This window comes from Sciurus carolinensis, chromosome 5 (genome assembly GCF_902686445.1).
Source record: "Sciurus carolinensis chromosome 5, mSciCar1.2, whole genome shotgun sequence".
Taxonomy (NCBI): Eukaryota; Metazoa; Chordata; class Mammalia; order Rodentia; family Sciuridae; genus Sciurus; species Sciurus carolinensis.
This window is the reverse complement of record NC_062217.1, coordinates 167,683,115-167,704,145: the sequence shown is the minus strand read 5'-3', so window position 1 is coordinate 167,704,145 and position 21,031 is coordinate 167,683,115. Positions and strand designations below refer to the sequence as shown.

Sequence of the window (21,031 nt, the reverse complement as noted above, 5' to 3'; positions counted from 1 at the left end):
TCCAGAAGGGTCAAGGAGGCAGACCCTGGGAAAACGGGATGACCTTTAGCATAAACAGTACTGTCAGGTCCATTGGGCAGTCAGGGGTCATTTCACGGTCAGAGTGGAGGCCCTCTCCACCCTGCAGACTGGTCCCTGCCTCCTGGTCTCCAGGCCCTTTCAGCAAAGCGAGGGTTTTGGTGTGGGGAGGGTCATCCCTCACCTTAGATCCCACCGCCTTCCCCCGCCTTCTGTGTTAACTGGGTGGGCAGGAAAATCTGTCACCCAAGCTCCTTTCTTGTGTCCGCTCACATAAAAATGCTCCAACAATGGCATTTAATCATGGGGGAAAACCACTACAAATGGTTACTAACACATTTACGGCCCTTGCCATAAAAGCAGTCTCACCACTGCTTCAGGCATGTATTTATTCATGCCGATATTACCGTGTGTTCTGAAATTGCTACAGAGCTCAAAAATGTTCACGAAACCCCCTGGGCAGAGAAAAGCCAGAGACTCCCACTCTACTCTGGCGCTGGCAGACCTCAGGTCCGGGCCAGCTTCACTTGTAAGGACAGGGAGAAGCCATTGACTTTGGAGCCCTGGACGCTGCTCTCAAGAGCCCTGCTGGTAGCAGAGGCACACAGGAGGTCAGCTGCACTGACCCCTGACCCACAGATGGCAGATGAGGCGTGCTGATACTCAGCTGGGACCTAAGAGACCCAGGGCATGGCCCAGGGCAGCCTGGCGATGGCTCTCAGCTGTGGGCTTCACTCTGAGCTGCCCCCACATTTCAGGGCTTCAATTTGGAATGATCCAAGTGGTCATGCGTCACGTTGGCGAGGACAGTCTCTGCCTAAGCTTTGAATGAACAGTGAGCGTAAAGCCGCAGAGCTATGGAAAGCAATCGCCCGCCAGCCCAATTTAAATCAAAGAATGAAATGAGGAGTTAAAAAAAAAAAAGTATGGGTTTCAGATGAAGGCATCCAGTATGCAGGGAGAAAAATAATTCCATTCCCAACAAGCAGGCGTAGGTTGGATAATCATGTTTTCACAGCCAAGCAGTCTCTCCATGCTAATCACTCCGATACAGAGAAATGACCTTGGAACCCTGGCCCCTGTCATTCCCGGGGCCCACCACGGAAATACATCAGCAGCAGCACGGACAGGAACCCAAGGGGTTGCAAGCAGACACAAAGGCGGGAGAAGCACAGCAGTGAGAGGCAGATTGCATTAAATTTACTTACAACAGAGAACACACAGACATCACATCTTCAACCATCCTAAGACAAGGAGACAAAGAAAAGAGAGACAGACAGAGGAACTGACAAAAAAGGTAGATCTGCAGACAGCTATTTCCTAATGGGCTAGGATATGGCGGTTGCCCGCTGCAGAGTCCGCCGGCTTTTTGGGAAGGGCCTCTGGGGAACAGCTACCTCTCCAGGTTCTGATCAGGCACAGGGCCCTGCCTGGTTCCCTGAGAGCTTCGTCACTCTGGGGTAGGAGCTTTCAAGTCAACACCCCCATCTGCACCAGAGACCACCAGACGCGAGACCACCAGACGCGGGCTCAGCCTCCCGACCCGTTAGCTCTGATGATCAAAGGACAAAGCGGCTAGGGACAGAATGAAACCAGGTTATCAGAGAATGTGGCTACAAGTCGACCTTGGTTCCAAAGACGAGAGGGACATGCTTCGCAGGTGAGCATTTCAGATTCATTCCAGCGTGGGTCCTGTGGCCTAGCTAGGAAGAGCCTGGTTGAGGAACTGGTCTAAGAAAAGTCTACAACATTGGCCAGAATAGCCTCCGAGTCACCAGCAGGGTGATACAAGGCCAAAGCCTGCTGTGTGGAACCTCTTCTCAGGAAGCCCCAGCTGTCAGATGCTCAATGCGTGGGGGAGCCCAGAACGGGAGGTAAGTGGGTTACCCTACAGCTTACACCAAGCAGACCCAGAGGGACTGTGACCTCTTCCTCTGCACTGCTCCTGGGAGACTAGTCTCTGCAGTCCTGCTAAATTATAGATGATGCCTCCCACGACAACAGCACAGTCTAAGCAGCCAACCACACTGCATGTGGCCCAGAGTCCTAGGAAGGGCCTCAGCCAGCCAAGCCAGAGCCGGGGCTTGGGATGAACGCTGGAGTGCAGACACGTAGGATTTAAATATATATGTGTGTGTGTGTGTGTGTGTGTGTGTGTGTGTATATATATATATATATATATATATATATATTTAAGTTGTCAATGGACCTTTATTATTTTCTATTTATTTATATGCAGCGCTGAGAATGGAAGCCAGTGCCTCACACATGCTAGGCAAGTGCTCCACCACTGGGCTACAGCCCCAGCCCTACAGCTGGGATTTAAGAGCAATGTACTCAGCACACTCTGGACAAGACTCCATTATTAACAGCTCCCTGGAGATGGCGGGGTCTCCCTACTCTTTGTAGGTTTCACTGATCTCTTTTGGACTTAGATGGCTTTTGGATTCTGTCTGCAAACACTGGTCAGAGAGAGAGGGAGACAAAGAGACCGGCTGGCCAGGTGCAGGGAGGGGCCCAGGCTACCCTCTCCCTCGTGAGCTTCCTGGAGTCCACTACCGTGCGGGGCGCCAGGCTGGGACTTGTGAACAGGAAGAAACAAACACCATACACCTGCACAGCACCTCTCCTGGCTTCCCCTCAAAAGGCAGTACACGTGCTAAACAGGGAGAAGGGTCACAGTCACCCACAGGGAGGGGGCCGGGTCTCCCAGGACTGACGGCTCCCCTTCTGCAGGGCCTCCCACACCCCCTGGAGGTCAGGTCTTCCCCTAGAAGCAGCTTTAGATCACTGACTCATTAAGGTGAAAGATCAAGGGCTCCTGACCCCCTGGGGGTCTGAGGATGGGAAAATGCTACTGCGCGGCCTCAGACAGTAAGGGGAACACACTTCCTGCCTGTCTGGTAAAAATGGTGGCAAACACGGTGCCATCACAGAACAGCACCAGGTCAGGGCAGCTGAAGGCTACCCAGGCCCAGGACTAAGGGCCACAGCTCCACCCGCCTGCCCCCATCCTCACCACCTCCACCCCTGAACTTACGTCTTCAGAGGCGTCTTCTTCTTCTTGGCGGGCTTGTTCAGCCCGTCCCCATCCACTCCATTGGCTTCGATGGCACTGGCTGGGATCTCAAAGGAGGCTGGGGATTTAGAAGGTGAGCTCGGGGTCTTAGAGGATGTCTTAAAGGGATCGAGGGACTCGTCACAGGCGTCTGGGTCAAAGTTATACGACTGTTGGGGCAGTTTGGGAGACTCCTGCATTTTTGAGGTGGAAGAAAAAGGGTTAAAATTGGGGTCATCCCACTTGTCAATATCAAAGGTGTAGGTACCTTTAGCAACAGGGATGTCACTGGGGTCAACGGGGGATCTGGGAGGTGAGGCAGGAGTGTTGTCGGGTTTCTCGGGGGTCTTCTTCATCTTTGGCCTCCTTAGGGGCATTTTGGCAACAGGCTTTTTGCCTATCTTTTTGGTAGGAGGGGGGTTTTCCTGCTGGTTGTCCCAACTACCCTTGTCCTCAGAATAGTCAAACTCCAGCCTCACTGACAGCCCTCTGGCTGGGGAGTCCTCCTGTCCCCCACTATCCGACGGGGTCGCCTCCGTGGCCTCGGGGGCCGTGGTAAGAGGCAGCGATTTCCTCCCAACAGGGGGCGAGTTCTGCACCCTGCCACCTCCGGCAGCCACACACTCCGGGTCCAGGGGACAGGCGGCCGTGGGCACAGCGGCAGGCTCCAGGGGCGTCTCTTCTGACGAGGCGGACCCCGAGCCCTCCGTGGCCGCGGGCTCCGTCTTCGTCTCCGAGGCCAGGTACTCCTCGCCGGGGACGGGGCTCTCTTCCGCTGGCTCCTGGTGGGTCTCCTTCACTGGGGGCGCTTCCGGGGGCTTCTTGGGGGTCTGTTTCTTTTTCAGGGACGGCGGCCTGGGCTTTTTAGTTCGCTTAAGGGTGCTGGAGGCGCTGCAGGAGCCGGTGCTGCCTGCGTCCGGGGCGAGGGCTGCGGCCTCGGGGCCGCCCGAGCAGGAAGCACCGTCGAAGTCACCGGCTTGCAGGCTGAGGGAGCGGGACAGCGTGGACTTGGAGGGGGCCACGGACTCGGTGGACTTCCTCCGCGCGCTGGCCTTGCACTCCGAGGGCTCCAAGCTCGGGAGGTTATCGACCAGCTCGATGTTGTCGAAGTCCAGGTTGTAAGTCCCGCTGCTGGCTATCGGCTTGTCTTCGTCGAAGACGGCGGAGGAGGAGTGCGGGGGACGGAAGGGGCTTCCTTCCACCGAGTCGCTGCGTGGGCCATCAGGGACGGCGGCCGTCTCAGAGCCACATCCTGGGGAAACGGAGACAGCGTCACCTGGGAGCACACCTCCCCCGTGCCAGACCCCCCTTCAGATCACAGAGTCTGGTGCCCAGGCCACCCCAGCCCCACGGAGGGCACCCTGCTTGGGCCCAGATCCCTGTCTGTCGGTTACTAGCTCCAGACCCTGGGGCTCCGTTCCCTCAAGATGCATTCGCCAAGTGCCTGATTGGAACCAGGTACCATGCTGAGAATTCAAAAAGGAAATGCAAAGGAGATGCCCTCCTTCCCTTCCTGGAAGGGAGGAAACAACTAAATAACAACACAGACTGTCAGATGGTGAAGGGTACTGGGAGAAAAACAGAGCAAGGACAGGGGAGTCACCGTTTAGATAACGTCATCAGGCAACGTCTATTTGAGCAAAGACCAGACATGAGGTCTTGCACAACCAGGTGGATGTCTGAGGAAGAAGCAAACTTGGCAGAAGGAACAGTCAGCAGTGCAAAGGCCCTGGGGCAGGAGCACCCTGGGTCTGTTAGACGAATAGTGAAGAGGCCAGTGTGGGTGGAGGAAGGGCAAGGAGCAGGACCGGGGAACAGGCAGCACAGCTAGTCAGCTCTTGACTACTCAGAACCACTGGGAGGAAGAGTCAGAGCCTTTATGTGAAGGCCCCCAGGTGACAGCAGCAGGACTGAGTGTGCCCTTTGCCATCTGCCCCTCCAGGCGTCACCAGAACCTCTCAAGCAGTCCCGCCCACCTGTCCTTGTTGTTCATTCGCCCTCCTCTTTGTGGCTCCCTCTCTGCTGGCCAAGGACACTGCTCCTGACTTTGTGACATGCTGTAGACGTACCAGATGTTGGCCTAATGGTGCTCCACGACCTCACCGCCCGGCCACTCCGTGGGGCTCCGACCAGCCCTGGCCTCCGCGTGGCTACTCTGGGCTCTGCTGGCACCAGGTGGCACCCTCCTGCACTTCTGGGGTCCCAGCTGTCTAAGCATCCAAGGAGGCCAGGAAATGATTGTCCAGAAAACTAAAAACTGGACAAGAGGACCCAGGATGTGAAGGCCTCCTCACGGGGAGAATGCAGGACAGGGACAGAAAGACGTGGCTCCAGTGACAGCAGTGTTGCCCGAGTGTGCTTCCCTCCCAGGGCTGTGTCCGTGGTCCCCTCCGGTTAAATCTGACTTCACATAAACGAATATGGTTTTTAGTAAGTCTGCTTCCCAATGATTGGTTACCTGAGATTCAAGTTTAACGGGTGCCCTGCACTTTCATCCGCTGAAACTGGCAGCCCCACCTGCCCCCAACAAACCAGCTCTGGGAAATGCCCACACTGGGATCTCCCCACAGATGGCTCTGAGCCGTCTACACTCACTCTTGCAATCCCGGACCAAGCATGGCTCACAAGTAGGCCTCACTCCTGGGGCTGCGCAGAGCCCACCGGGCAGTGGGGGACAGCCACCCGGGGACACGTCCAGCCTCCCTGTCCGGGAGCTCGTCTCCTCTACCTGTTTTCCCCCTCGACTGCTCACACTCTCCTGCAGACTCAGCAAGCACCTCTTGGACTGAGAACACCTGGAAACAGGACGAGCCAATCCAGGCCGCAGGCCCAGCCAGGAGTGCGGGTCCTAAATCTGGAGCTCCTGACGGGAGCCTCTCGGCTCAGCTCTTTCCACCAGGTGGTTTCTCCACCGGCGCCCGACCCCGCTGCTTCCTGCTCATCTCAGAAGAACAGGTGCCACTCTTCCTTCCGAGATGGACTCCCTCCCTCCTTCCTGGGGGACCCTGTATCCTCAAGCACCCCATCCTCCCGTCAGAAGCGACCTTGCCGTCCTGCCCTGTGGTGGACTTGGGACACCTAGTACAGAGGGCAGAGGCCCAGAGGGGCTGGGGAGGAGCAGGGGAGCCACGCGGGCCTTGACCGAGGGAGAAGGGCCTGCCCTCTGCCAGCAAGGAGGGGTGCCAACCTCCCCGCTAAACCGCTGCACAGGCCGGCAGCCTTCTGATGCCGTCGTTTTCCCCGAATCCTGCAGTGATCAGCAGAGACGCCGCGTAACCATCTGCTCATTTGCTTTCCCCAGAAGAGAAAGCGCCTCCTGCTTAACACAGCTTCCCGTGCAGAAGCGACACCCTGTAATTAAATCACCGCGGCCCCGGGACCGGAGCCTGCTCAGCACGACGGGCACTCGGGGCTGCTCAGGCCTTTGTGGTGGGGCCGGCTGTTCACGGGCACCGCACAGCGTCCCCCGCCTCGACCCAGCAGACCACAGCAGCACTTCCCACTCCAGGGTGGCACCGGAAGCGTCTTCAGACATCGCTACGTGTCCCCCGGCAGGCGAAGCTGTCCCTGATTGAGAGCTGCTGTCAGTGCGTGCCCATCAAGCCAGCTGCTCCACGGGGTCCGTCACAGGGCGGGGAGGCCCTGCAAGGTGAAAGGTCACTGCCACACATGCAGGCTGTCAGTTTTCCAAAGCCCACGTGGGTCCGCTGGGTTCCCGCTGGACTGCCCAACGTCCACGCGTCTGCATGAAGACCACCATTTCACAGTCCGAGGTGCCCCCTTCTGTCAGCCACAAGGAAGCAGGCAGAGCAGGTAAAGGTGACAAGCCCCAGGCCGACCCATCCCGTCCACATGCCCTCTGCTTCCCGTTCCCAGCGCAGACCTGGCTGCAGCCTGCCCTGGAAACCTCCGCCCGGCAGCTCCACATTTCCCACTCAGCACGAGGACAAAGTTAGTATCAGTGCCCAGCACGTGAAAAGGCTCACTCGGGGTTTCTCAGCTCTGTCACTCAGCTCAGGTTGCCATAGCAACTATCACAGACTGGGGGGCTTAAACAACAGAAATTCGTTTCTCACAGTTCTGGAGGCTGAAAATCCAAGATCAAGGTGACGGTGGATTTGGCCTCTCCAGAGGCCTCTCTCCTGAGCTTGCAGAAGGCACTCTCGCTGTCTGCACACGCCGTCCCTCTCTTCTTCTCACAGGGACACCAACGCTATTGCCTTAGAGGCCCAGCCTCTGACCCACTTAACCTCGGTGTCTCCTGAAAGCCCATCTCCAAATAGTCACCTTGAGGGTCAGAGACCCGATGTGACACCGGGGCTGGGCCACATCACCCACAAGTTAAGGGAAAAGTGGATGCCTTTAGAAAAGAGAGAGGACTCCCGGGAAGGGGGCAATAAGGGGCTCAGGCCCGGTGCTCTGCCGGCCCACACCCAGCGCCTGCCGCGGACACTCTGCACCCCGCCTCAGACAGGGCTCCTCGGGACCGGCTGTGCTTCAGAGACCCCAGCAGCCTCCCTGTTCCAGAGACCTGGGCACATGTAACACAGCAAAGAGGGGAGCAGCCGGCCCCTGGTCTAAGAGCCCTGCCCCCGCTCGCTATGGCCTGCCATCGGCGTCCTCCTGAAATCCCCATATTGATTCTCACTCCCAGGGTGACTGCATCAAGGTGAGGTCCTTGGGAGGCGAGTCCGTCATGGCGGCAAAGTTAATCTCAGGAATGGGATCAGCACCCTTATAGAGGAGGTCCAAGGTGCTGGCTTGTCCCTTCTACCATGTGAGGACACAGCAAGAAGGTGCCGTGTGTGAGCCACGAATCAGAGCCTCACCAGACACCGCATCTTGGACTTCAAGAGAAAGAGACCTGTTACTTCTAAGCCACCTGCGGGATTTTGTTAGGACAGCCAGAACAGACTAAGGCAATGTCAACCCTGGGCACGTTACGGTTCCCTCCAAGCCTCAGTTGTAAAGCAGACATTCTTATCAGGACGGCGTGGGAGAGCCACCTAAGTACCTGTTCCAGGGCACAGCAGGTGCTGGGAAATGACAGGCATGGCCCCTCAAATCATGCACATGCCTCGGTGACACCGGTTCTCTGTACCTCTCTGGGTTCTGGAATGCCCAGCCCGGGAGGCTCCTGTCTCTGAGGCAAGCACCCACATGTGGCTTCTTAGGGACAGCACATATGGACACCTGTGGAGGGGGCAGTGCAAACACAGGCCCCTGGGGACTCTGCAGCCAGGCCTGATACTAGAAGCCTTCCTGAGTGGACATGACAGCAGCAGCCCACAACTGGAGCCCCCACGGGCCACCACCTCCTGGGGAGAGAGGAAAGGTGTAGGCACTCAGCACAGGGTGGCTCCAGTCACCTCCAAGACCCCAAGAGCGCCCTTCCCAGGCTTGGCAACCTCCCAGCGAGAATGTAAATACAAGCTTTGTCACCAGTGGAGAACAATGTCAAAGTGAACCCTCCTCCATCCCCACAGACACACCGCTGCTGACCATCTGCTGCTGTCCCCGAGGGGCCCAGGCCCTGCCCTCTGCCTTGGTGCGTGGCCCAGGCTGCAGCTCTCGGCACAGGCTGGCACCGAGCTGCACCTGCAGCCGTGTGGGCATCAGCAAGCACAGTGGCGACACACCGGCTCCTCTGCAGAGCCAGCAGCAGGTCAGGGGCTCAGACGCAGCTGCTCACATCACTACGTGGACAGCAGTCTGCTCTCTAGCAGAAGGGAGCCGGACTCGCAGGCAGGAGGTCTGAGCTCCAGTCCCAGAGCCCCTCAGTTGCTGCAGGACCACGGCAAGGCCGTGATGCCCTGGTAAGGGGCGTCGTGTGCGTGAGGGATCATCTCTCACCTGAATGGGAGATGAAACACACCAAAGTCCTGCCCAGGCCTGGCACGGGGCAGACACTCAAGTGGGAAATGTCACTTCATCCTGTGACATTACCTACATCCCCCGGGGGCCAGATGTGAGTTTTAATGACACACTACAATAGCCAAGCATTCCATTCACAGGACCCCAGCGGTCAGAGGGAAGGGGTCTCGGAGGACCTGCAGGTCACCCTCTTCACTTACAGATCGGGAAGCTGGGCTCCAACAGTGGAGTCCTGCCAGACCCGGAAGGTGAGCCCCCAGCACACCATCGCTCTGCCCCTCAGGCCCAAACCTGCTGGCAGGGCCGAGGGAGTACTTTGTAAAACGTAGGCTTCCAGGAGGAGGAATCACCCCGCCCGCAGCCACAGCCCAGGGTCCTATTATTTCGTGTGGTTCCTTGGGCAACTCTGGTGACATTCCAGGCGCTTTGAAGAGGAAAGCTAAACAATAGCTTTTCCTCTCCTGCCCTTTCTTTCCCATGGTTCCCAGAAGAAGCCTTTCTTCCCTTACGGCCCCCAGGGCACAGCACGGGCGTTTCTCACGCCTCTGCAATGCCCCACGTGTCTGAGGATGCTACTTCTGGGGGCTGGTTTCTAATAAGGGCAGTAAATCCAATGGGCCTTTGTGCAGCTCCTGGCAGAATCCTCACTGAGAGGCAGCCGCTCTCCCTGTTCAGACTCCAAAGGGGCGTAATAAAGGTTCTGAGGGCTGTGACTCAGTGGCAGTTAACATCCCAGCCCCTTCCCCAGGGGTTACCCCATAAGCCTCTATCATGTTCACTATTAACCGCCATCTAAGAGAGAGGTGGGTGTGGTGTGTGTGTTTTTAAGAATGGAGATCATTCTCAGCTTGGTGGAAAATGAAGTCAGGCGCAAGGAAGGAGAGCAACGAAAAGGAGTGGAAAATCGTTCCTAAGAGCAAGCAGGGTATCAGACAACGAGTCCATGGTCCCAGAAATAACCTTCCCCTGCACGGACCTTAGTCAAGAGCTTGCTTGACCCAGGGCTTACCAGGTGTTGGTCATTCGGTCACTTGTCATCAAAAACTGAGCAAATTTGTAAAAATAAATAACATGGGAAAGACATTTTTATATGCATTATTATATATAATAAAGGAAGGGAAGCAAATGACTCTCTGGGAACTGCAAAGAGCTCTCTGGGTCTTCCCCACCTCGAAGTCAGATAAAGGCCAAGCATCACGCTCTCCGAGCCCAGCAACCAGCCTGACTCAGCAGAACCCTGTCTGCCGCTGAGCTGCTGAAGGTGGGGGACAGGAAAACGTAATGTGTGTGGTTCCAGCGAAGGCGGCTGCTCTGGCGACACTGCCTCACCATCCCAGCTCCGGTCGAAGCCCGGGGATGTAGCCTTCTTCAATCACTGGCCTGCTTAAACCCGGGGCAGACCAAATGAACTCCCCCTGTTACTTTCTAAAATCAACATCAAGGTCCAAATGCCATGTTATTTTACAGCCCACCTGGCTCCTGACCCGGGCAGGAGCACAAAGGAGGCCCAGCCTTCTCCCTGCCCCTTTGCCCACTGCCAGCTCCATTCCTCCCTGGCTGCCTTGAGCCAGGCTGTGCACACCCAACCTGCAGGTCAGCCTTATCCCAGATCCTCCGCAGGCCTGGAGGAGAAGACGGGCCAGGCCTGGGGCTGAAGTAGACCTGCAATGGCTGCGGGCAGGCATGCGGTGCAAGGTCTGGAGGGAGTTAGCTCTGCACGCTCCGTAAGTGGGAGGGCTGGGGCCAGGGAGGGTCAGAGTGGGGTCCTACGGTGTGGGGCCCAGAGCCACCCAGGCCTAAGCACAGCACCACCTGGCCTTGACTGCCTGTGGGGCCATTTCTAGCAGGCCGTGCCTCCGTCCAGGCCTCTCATTAAACTATCATCCCCACGGGTGGAACTGGGGGAAGCACACAGCACCAGCCACGGGGGCAGCAGGGGCCGGTGGGCGCTGCTCTGTCCTCGGCAATCTCCACGTCTAAACAGAACCTAAAGGTGTTTCCACTCCTACCAGGGGAGGGAGGGTGTGGGAAAGCAAGAGGAAATCGGGTAACAGCAGGGTAACGAGGAGCCGACCAGCTCGGGCTGATTCCGCTCTTCCCGTCCCCTGGAGACCACTAAGGTCTTTACTCCCCAGCCCGAGGGGGCGCTGTTCTTGGAACATGGAGGCAGAGTCACATCAGCTGAACAAAACCCAACATTCTTACAGGAGCATGGGGTCAAACAGTAGAATCCAAGACCTTGCTAGAAAGTTCCAGGACCAGCTGCCCCAACCACAAACCACCTGAGCCTTCCAAGTGAAAGGTTCCCAGGGCAAAGCACACCCAGCAAAATCCGCTGTCTGCACTCACCCTAACCTTCAGGACAACCCAGCAAACACAGGAAACAGGCCAGAGTCAAGGGCCCAGTGCTGCCGGCCGTGACCAGTCTGAGGGGTGCTCTCCCTCTAGCCTGCGAGGGTGTCTCCCTCCAGCGTCCACCACCAGGCTCACTGCCCATCTCCCAGGGGCCCTGGCCTTCGGTTACCTGGTTCTTCTGGAGCTGGTGGTGCGCTGACCTCGGGCTCTGGGATGACTTCCGGGGGTGGTGGGGGTGGGGCTGGTGGAGCTTTGACAGGGGTGGTTGACTCCGGGGTCTCAAATGCTTCTTCAGAGTCAGAACTCCTGAAGGAGAGAGGAGAGAGACAGGTTAGGGCCAAGGGCAATTCTGCACGTGGTGTTCTGCCCTGGCCCTGTGGATTCAGGCTTGCCGCTCAATTCAACCGCCTGGGCGTGGATGTGAGAGAGTCATGACTCCCAAAGGTGAAGACGTTGGGACTGAGCCACATATTCTTTGAACTCAGCTCTATTCTGAACACATCCTTCTCACCTTAGTGGCAAGTTCACCCACAGTGGACTCTCCTGATGAACTGTGGCACCCACTACTTGGCATCAATTCAGAGGAGGTCTGTGTGTCAGACGGGGGTTCCTGCCCACCCTCGATTCCCACCCCGTGGAGCGAAGTGTCCGATCCCCTCTCCCACCCCGCCCCCCACCCCATGCTCCTCATAACCTGCCAGCACAGATTCATTCACCTGCTCATCAGGCTACCTCTGTCCTCCACTGGGCTGAACACGCCGTGCTGGTATATCATAGTACCCAGAGCCCCAGACCAGAGCAGCGAATGGGTCTCCGTGCAGTGAGTGAAAGCTAGCAAGCCAGCCGGGACGGGTGCCAGGCCAAGCCACAAAGCACAGCCCGAGAGCCCAATGGTGTGGACGGCGTCCTTGTGGGCCCACAGGAAAGCCTACTGGCAAGAAAGGTTCTCCACTTGGAGACATGAACCACAAGTCCACCCGGAGAAGCGACCCTCCGAAACACAGGGGAGCCAGTGGCCAAAGCTGGGCCCTGGGCTGAGATAGGCAGATAGCCCTCCTCCCTCACCTGCTTCCCCAGGTGCCGGATCTTAAGCCAGAAGGATGAGGCTCCACCAGCCACTGGCCCTCATGCTGCCTGCCAGCCAGAGGGCAGCAGTGCATCCGCTCCAGCTGCCCACAGGCAGGGGACCAACCTCAGCTGTGCGGATGACCAGCTTGGAAGCATCAGCAGGTGGCGGTTCCCACCTCAGAATACGTTAAACAGACCCGAATCCTACGGGTTCATTTGCAACGAGGAGGTTAACTCTCAAGAGGGTGGATACTTAGGATTGCACATGGGCACAAATGACCTTAGCAGGTGAATCTGCTGAGACCATAATCAGGGGTCGTGTGGCAGGGGACGGGGAACATGCCGTGCCAGGACATTGGGCTGCGCCAGTGTCGCTGAGCCAGGAAGGCCGACACAGTGAGGCAGGCACACGGCTGGCCTCCCCCACCTTCTGAAGGCCGCCAGCCAGCCAGCAGAGAGCTCCAGGAACCCAACCAATCCCCCCGCGATCTGCCAGGAGGAGAGAAGGGGGCCATTTGGTGAGTTCCCTTGTGAGAGCCTCATTTCATCAGTGCCAGAGGTCACCCCTCCAGCCCCCAGGGACCCTGACTCCTCTAACTAGTCATGAAGCCCTCTAGGGACCCAAAGAGATGAACAAACACCAGAGCTGCTTTCGATGGGATCCAATGGGCCAAAGCCAGCGCAGTATTGAATTTCATGAGTAGATACTTAATTCATGCAAAACAGCAGGGGAGACGGACTTTTTAACACACACGCACATTAATATTAAAGGACTTAGCTTTTGTCCAAGAGGAGGATTTAAGATCCATCCACACAGGGACGCTGACAGAAGTAGGCACAGGCAGTTCTGCAGAATCTGCTTACAGGTATGAGGAACACAGGGAGGTCACCCCATGGAGCAGCCTGGGTCACCTTGGTGGCCAGGGGTGCTCCAGGGAACTGGCTTCCTCACCCCTGCCCAGCATCAGGGGCAACACTGACAAGGTGCACAAAGCCAACTTGCCTCTCTCCAGAGCTTCCTCGAAGGGCCAGCAGCCTGGGATCCCCACTGCTGCTCACTACTGTCCACATCCACCGGGCCCATTCCACTGGAGACCACATCTGCCAGGAGCCAAAAGCCATCGCCACAGAAGAACAGCCTCTGTCCCCCAAATCCCCAGCCCTAATGTCCTTGCTGGTGACTTTGAGATCTAAATCTCTTTCGTTATCACCAAAACAGTAGCCACACCGCCAGACACAGATGCAGTGAGCTTCTCCACACAAGCTGAGATGCAAGGAGAGGGACGGAGTGTCTGTCCCCCTAGCTTCTGCATCCCTGGGCACTGGTGACACGTGACTCTGGAGTACAAAGAGCCCTGGTCTTTCTCAACAGCACAGCAGTAGGGAGGGCCGGATGCTCTTGGGTTCCAGCTGCAGCTGCCCCGCTGCACACCTGCTCGGAGGCCCCACTCACCCAGCCTGGGGCGGGCAGGGCAGGGCACACCAGGCCCCTCTGTGCTTCCCGTCCTGTTGACAGCTAACTATTTCTGCATCACAACACCAGGGGCCACGGTGGGCCACTGGAATGGCACTCACTTCCGGAGCGGTCTGCCCTGTTTTCGTATTTCCGCGCCCTCTCCTGGGAGGGGACAGCAAGTTAATTAGAGGAGGCGGATGGCAGCTTTTTTAATTAGCTCTTTTTTCCCTATTCAGTTTCCCAGGAGCTCGAAACACTTCCAAGAGCAAAAATTTCTACAGTCCACCCACAAAGAGTCTGTACATAAAAATAAAGCAGCATTTTGGAGCCCCAATGCACAGTGGCAATTCCCATAGGCTTATTTTTGTTCCCAACCAGATAAAACTAAAATGTAAGAAATTATTCTGTTAAGGCTCCACACATTTTAAAAATGAAAAAAAAAAAGAAAGGAAATTAATATGCCACAAGTATGTATCACAAAGAGAAATGTTGTCATTACAATCTGTTAAAACATCTAAATTATAAGTAAATATATTTCCCTAGATGGGCATATGCTATGTTACCCAGATAAATAAATATGCAAATATGATGTGTGTATTTCTACAATATAAACAGTTCTTAAGAGCCAACATGAAACACAGTGACTTTAATTCTCAGCATGAAAAGCAAAATTACTATAATTAGTTGAGCACTTTGTTATGCATCAGGCACAGGACTGGGCCCATTTGTAGACTTGCCTATAATCTTCAAAAATGGCAAGCCCAGGCCATTTTACAGATGAAACAATCAGCTTACAGAGGCAAATTACTTTGTGCAAGGCCATGTAGTTAGTTAGCAAGTGATGAGAACCAGGGCCCCAAACCAAAATAGTCTTTAAAATCTGTGCCTTTTTCACTGTTTCTGTGACTTCCAAATGTTTTCAGCAAACTCAGTTTATGGTATGTTCTTATTATAAAGCCTATCATGCTGGGGCTGGGGTTGTAGTTCGATGGTAGAGGGTGTGCCTTATAAGCATGAGGCACTGGATTCAATCCTCGGCACCACATCAACAAATAAAGGTATTGTGACTATATACAATGGAAATAAAAGAATTTTTAAATAAATAAACAGAGTCTATTATGGAGAACCAGTAAGTTGTTTGGACTGAGAACGGACACTGGGGCTGGGATGCCAAGTGCCGCGTTCTCTCTGTTGATTTCTCTCCTGCTGCACAGTATTAGGAAAGGTCCTGTCCCTGCCAGCGAGCTCATCACAAACAGCCCGCGTGTTTTCACAGCCTGTCCTCCGATCAGGGGATATTCTCCAACAAGGCAGTGGGAGCAGGAGGGCCACCCAACCGCAGGACATCGCCCTCAGTACATGGCGATGCACGGGTGAATCCGAGGCTACAGGGTGAGGTGGCAGACGGGGAAGATGGAAAGGAGCCACAGAAACCTGAGCCTGCAGGGCTCCCGACTGGTAGGACAGTTTAGGAACTTTTTTTTTTCCAGCTGTTTTCTCAGATTTCAGAGCGTTTTACAGAGCTCTCAAGCAAAGCACAGTCGGAAGCTATCCAACACAACTCTGAATTCAGCCCTCCTCAGTGACGTGCTGTGTCAAAACAGGTTATGGAACTGTCCCCAAAGCCAGAGTCAGGTCGCTGGAAAAGTGTAGACTCTTGTTTCCCTTTACGATTTGGTTTAAATATTTTCATGTTTTTACTTAAATGAACTACGACCATCAAATAGTCTAAGACCAGCACCCACACACATACATAGTATACATCCACATATACGTAAATAAGTACAGAGGTATTGTGAATGAGAATCAGTGTGTGTGTACATAACTAAAACATGGGCACCTATTAATAAAAAGGTACTATAATATGGTTTCCCAACACATCATTAAATGGTTCCATTTTGCTCAAGTTTTACTGGAGAAAAATTCAAGGTTTGGGGATAATAAATTGCAAAGATCACAGAAGTTTCCAACTCTGAAAGGAGAAGAAAAGTTTAGAGCTCTTTTTATCCCATTCGTTGTGGTTTAGATACGAGTTGTCCTCCAAAAACTAACGTGTATGTAAGACAATGCAAAAAGTGTTCAGAGGGGAATGATTAGATTATGGGGATTGATATATTGATAAGGATTAACGGGGTGGTAACTATAGGCAGGTAGGTTGTAGCTGGGGGAAGCAGGTCACTGGGGGTGTGCCTTGGGGTACATATCTGTCCTTGGTGAGATGAGCTCTCTCTGTGCTTCCTGGATACCATGTCCTAAGCTGCTTTCCTCTGCCACATCCTTCTACCTTGATGTTCTGCCTCTTCTTGGGCCCAGAGCTAGAGTTGGCCAACCATGGGCTCAACCTCTGAAACTGTGAGCCAATATAAACTTTTCTTCCTCTGAATTTTCCTTGTCAGATCTTTTGGTCACAGTGACTAAAAGCTGATTAAAACACCATCTTTTTAAGCAGGGGAGGAAACTGAAGCCCAGAGATCTGAAGTGACTTGCCCAAGGTCTCTGGCCCATTTATGGCAGCCATAGCTAGGAATTCCATAGAGCCGGCCTGCCTCCACATAGGGACCACAACACCCACCCTGGAAACCTAAACCACCTGCACTTGAATGCACCTGATGACCAAGAAATGGCTGTTAAGGGGTGCTTGGGGAGGAAGGGGATACTTCCACATGCTTATCTATTTCTTTCAATTCCCAACATGAAAGTGATCTGGGACTGGATGGAAATTTTGGGATCACCCAGCCAGAGTGAAAGAACATGCTAGACAAGGGGGCTTCCCATGACATAAGCCACACCCTCTGAGCTCCATGCAGAGGTACAACCTGAGCAAGAAGTCCGTGCTGCCTCAGGTCAGGCTGCCCCTCTTCTTGTCCACCCCCGCCACCTCCCTTCCTCTTAAAGATGAGGCCCAGGTAAAGGCCACAGGTCTGGCCAAGAGCCTGACTTTAAGGAAGATCAGACAACATCGTCTAGGCCAAAAAGACCATTTGCTGTTCCTGAAGAGAGAGGGATCTTCCAGAAACAAAACTGAGCCCCCGACGGATTAGACAAACTCACTCATCTGCATCTCAGGCAAGAGGCTGATGAATTTGTGAGTAAGTGAGTATTTTTGAAACTGCTGTGTACTAGATTCTATTCAACAAAACACTCCCCTGAATTCCAGCCAACACACACCCATATACACATACACACACTCCTCCTGTCTAAATGACGTGCCCTGACTGGTAGATTTTTAGTGGCTGAATGCCGGGGTCTTTCTCTCTAATGCACCCAGGCTGGATGGAGAAAAGGAATCTGCTCTGATGTCTCTCACCTAGTTATGTAGGTGAGGGGAGAACACGATTTCAACAACCACATGCTGAGACCCCTTTGGGACACACAGGTGGCTGAGGAGTGGACTTCAGGAGCTGTCTTCTGTGAACACAAAGCTAGCTCTGACAAGCCAGGCTGCCAGAGTTTTCTAGGCTGACACCTGCAGTCACCTAGGAAAAACCAAGGCAGATGACTGCACATTTACCCCAGATTTCCATCCAGCACCTGTAGAGTTAATAAGAAGGTCCTGCTGTCAGAGGCCAGGTATGTATCACTTGGTGGCTCTGCTGAGAGGTTAGGAGGACTCAAAGGGACAAAGGGCAAGACCATATCAGCTGCCTCTAGGTTAGAGAGTTGGCAGGCCAAGAGGAAAGAGCCCTCACAGATGGAGGGTCTCACAGATCCAGTTACAACCAGTGGTAAATTGAATATATTGCAAGAAGCAGGACTTGACTCTGGATAACTAAGATGAAAGTAGAACTTTATAAGGTTCTGGAGAATTCAGATTTAGATAGAGGACTGGGTTTTCCAGTCTCCACGCACATTTTGGATCACCAAGCACTCATTTCATGGTTAAATCCTTGGAAGGGAGCATCTAATTGACTCACTTTGAGTCATATGCCTAAGTCTTAGCTAGTTGAGGTCAGGGGACATTCAAAAAGAAGCAATCCCATAGAACAGCACAGACTTCCCCAAAAGGCAGTCAGAAGGTGGAGTGAATGGCAAGGAGCCCAAACAACAAATGTCATGTCACTCACTTGACAAAGGTGTGGCCTTAGGCAAGCCAACTGACCTCCTGAGCCCTTGGACTTTTTGCAAGTTCTGATTCTTCCCCTGGACCCCAAGCATTAGAAAACTGGGGGATGTGACTGGCCAGGTCTCCCGTTTCATTTGGTCAAAGCAACTGAGTCGGACACAAAAGAGACTCTGGAAGCCACACAGAGCGCGATTGCTCCTGGCCAGGAACAGCATGTACCCTGCGGAACACGGCTGCTCTGAATCGTAAGAGCTCCACCTTGCCCTTCCTGAGGCCTGGACACAACCCTGTCTCCAGGGATAGAGTGGCTCAGGATGGCACTGTGCTCCAGTGGGCGTGCACGCCTATGCCCATAGAAACACACCACCGTGCACATGATTTTGAAGTCGTCTTATCTGTGGCAATACCAAGAGTCTCGCAAAAGACCAGTGGTGCCACGGCAGCTGAGGGTCCCTCGGTGGGAGGTGTGAAATGGCCCGGCGTTGGCTCCCCTGGGTCCTGACTGCGCTGATCCCTACCTGGATCCATGATGCCTTCCGGGGAAAAGGCGACTGTGATCACAACTCAGGAGAAATAAGGAGGCGTCAGCTGCCCTTGCGCTCCTACCTTCATGCACTCGGGTCCCTGAAATCTCTTTGCAGCAGAGTCCCTTGCTTGAGTAACTGAAATCGGAAGCTTTACTTTCAACCAACCAGGACCCCAGAAAGCACAGGAACCTCCCTGTTCCACCAAGCTTGCACAGAGCTTGCTCTAAAGTCCTCAAAAAGCTCTCCAGGTCTTCTCTGGAAACATGTTTAGGATTCATTCATACACTGGTCTAATAGGTTTAGTATTTGGTTTCTAAAACCAAATCCAATTAGTTGTTTTGGTGGTACTGGGAACTGAACCCAGGGTGCTCTACCACTGAGCTACACCTCCAGCCCTTTTTATTTTTTATTTTGAGACAGGGTCTCGTTAAGTTGTTGAGGTTGACCTGGAACTTGCCATCCTCTTGCCTCAGCCTCCCAAGTTGCTGGGATTACAGGTGTGTGCCACCCAACCTGGCTCCAAATCAAATTAGAAAGGGCAGGGTAGTGGAGGTAGGCACAGGGATAGCATCCATAAAGGTGTGTGACTGATGAGACAAAAAACATCAGAGGGCCAGGAACTTGAAGAGCAACCATGTCCAGCCAAACTCCGGGACGTCCCAAGCACGTGGCAAGTAACATGTCCTCCCTTAGCACCACCCACAGAGAAGGGGCTGGGTGTGCAGGGACAGTCTGGAGAGCTCCAAGTTAGGTGATGTGTCAAAATAAACCGGCCAGTGAAGGAACAGGGGCTGAGGTCGTGGCTCAGTGGTGGAGCGCTTGCCTTGCTTGTGTGAGGCCCTGGGTTCGATTCTCAGCACTGCATGTAAATAAATAAAATTAAGATTCACTGACAACTAAAAATATATATATAGAAAAAGAAACACACGCACAGTATGAGCAGATTTATAATAAAACGATGACATATAAATATACACACATGTACACAAATGCTTATTCACTTGCACATGCATGTCTGCCTATGTATGAAGAGGAAGATTCCCACAGGTAGGCAGCATTTGGGGAGGTCTAGAATTCAGAAAGAGATATTTAAACGCAGACACCAGAAGCAACCAGGCTGCCTGGGCATAGGGAGGACACCAGCTGCAGTGGGGGGACACAGGGACCAGCTCAGATGGCTCAGCAAGTTCTTACAAATGTTATACGGTCCCTGGACATGACAAAGGGGACCCAGCTGGGATCTAAGCAGTTGGATGATGTTTAGGGCAACGGTTTAAGGAAAAGGAGCCAGTGAGGAGTTTGGCAAAACCTGAGGGGCTGCACAATCTAGGACAGACACGTCACCAGGGCCAGCTCCCCTCTGGCCACCCTACCTCTCCCTCAGGGTTCCCTGGGGCCAGCAAGAAGCATCACCCTGCACGTGGGGCTCACGGTCCACACTTGCTGAGTGTTCTGATGTGAAGCGTGGGCTCCTGAGCAGGGACCCTAGTACCAGGCTGGGGGTGCCTGGGGAGGGGCTGTGAACCGCTAGGAAAGGTCAACCCCACAGCCGCTCCCCTCGGGGCTTGCTCCTCATCCTCTCAGCCGATCCTCACAGCATGAGGTGCAGGACCTCTGAGACGGTGCAGCAGGCCCTGCCATGCATCACCGGCCGACACCTGGGCGGGGGAGCCACCCCCACTCTCAAGCGGTCGAGTGCCCAGGTCCTGAGGATGAGCCAAGATAGAGGTACAAGTCTCATCCTGACCCAGGTGCCCTCCCCTGGGTCACAGACGCTCCCCGGGCAAGGACCAGGAGTCTGTCGGCAAGTCAGTCTCTCGTCCATTTGGATGCTTTCCGTTTCCTAGAGCATCGCTACCCCCAGGGGAAGGGATCAGGCACAGCCTCGGGGGGCAGCCGTCAGGCCAGCCAGTGACTCCTGCTACTCCTCCCCGCTCACCTCTCTCCCCTTTCGCTCACCGAGGGGAAGGCTCACCATGCCGCCATGCCTTCAAAGGCTCCAGATCCTGGCTCCTATGTACGGGGAGTGCCTGGGGGGTTAGGGCCCCCAGGGCTGACCAAGTGACTTTGCAGGGGAGTTGGGTCAGTCCCAAGTCTGGTGCTCTTGTTGGTTCAGATCCTGGGCAAAGGGCAAAGCCATCCTAGGGTCCAGGGGAGACTAAAGGGATGGGTGATCTCAGAGCAGACTCTTCCAAAGGGCAGGCCTTGGGGGTTCGGCTCTGCGGAGGAAGGAGCAGCGCTGGCCCCAGGACCCAGCCCCAGCTCTTTCTTTCTAATGCGAGTGTGTCTGGCTGTCTCCCCGACCCCAGCCATCTTTGTATGTCTGTCTCTCCCTGCCCCTGCCGCCACCTCCCTAGATTTCCTGGGCTCTCACTTCCCGCTCCAGTCAGAAGGAGGCAGGGCACATTGGGAAGCTGTCCTGCACTTTCCATTGATAATTAAAGCCCATGTGTCTTGACTTTATAATCTGTCGTCTGTAATTACCACGAGTAACGGGGAGGATCCATGGGCTCTCACTGCAGGACAGCAATGTCCCTGCTCCATCTCCTCCTGGTGGTGTTTCACTCAGTGTGAACGCACAGGTCACTCTGAGGAGTCCTTAACACATACAC

The 21,031-nt window shown here is 54.5% G+C and overlaps 1 protein-coding gene across 16 annotated transcripts in view; it reads right to left on the bottom strand.

Annotated features, from left to right (window-relative positions):
- Tacc2 (transforming acidic coiled-coil containing protein 2) overlaps window positions 1–21,031 on the bottom strand; it is a 177,292-nt gene that overhangs the window by 32,299 nt on the left and 123,962 nt on the right. For 8 of the 16 annotated variants that reach the window (XM_047553047.1, XM_047553043.1, XM_047553048.1 and 5 more), the window contains 3 exons: window positions 11,475–11,611; window positions 3,059–4,328; window positions 1,227–1,262 (listed from right to left, as the gene is read on the bottom strand). In XM_047553047.1, coding sequence (XP_047409003.1) covers window positions 1,227–1,262; window positions 3,059–4,328; window positions 11,475–11,611 — 1,443 coding nt within the window. The remainder of the gene's footprint in view (window positions 1–1,226; window positions 1,263–3,058; window positions 4,329–11,474; window positions 11,612–21,031) is intronic. The other 8 variants (XM_047553051.1, XM_047553045.1, XM_047553044.1 and 5 more) reach the window with 1 other exon arrangement.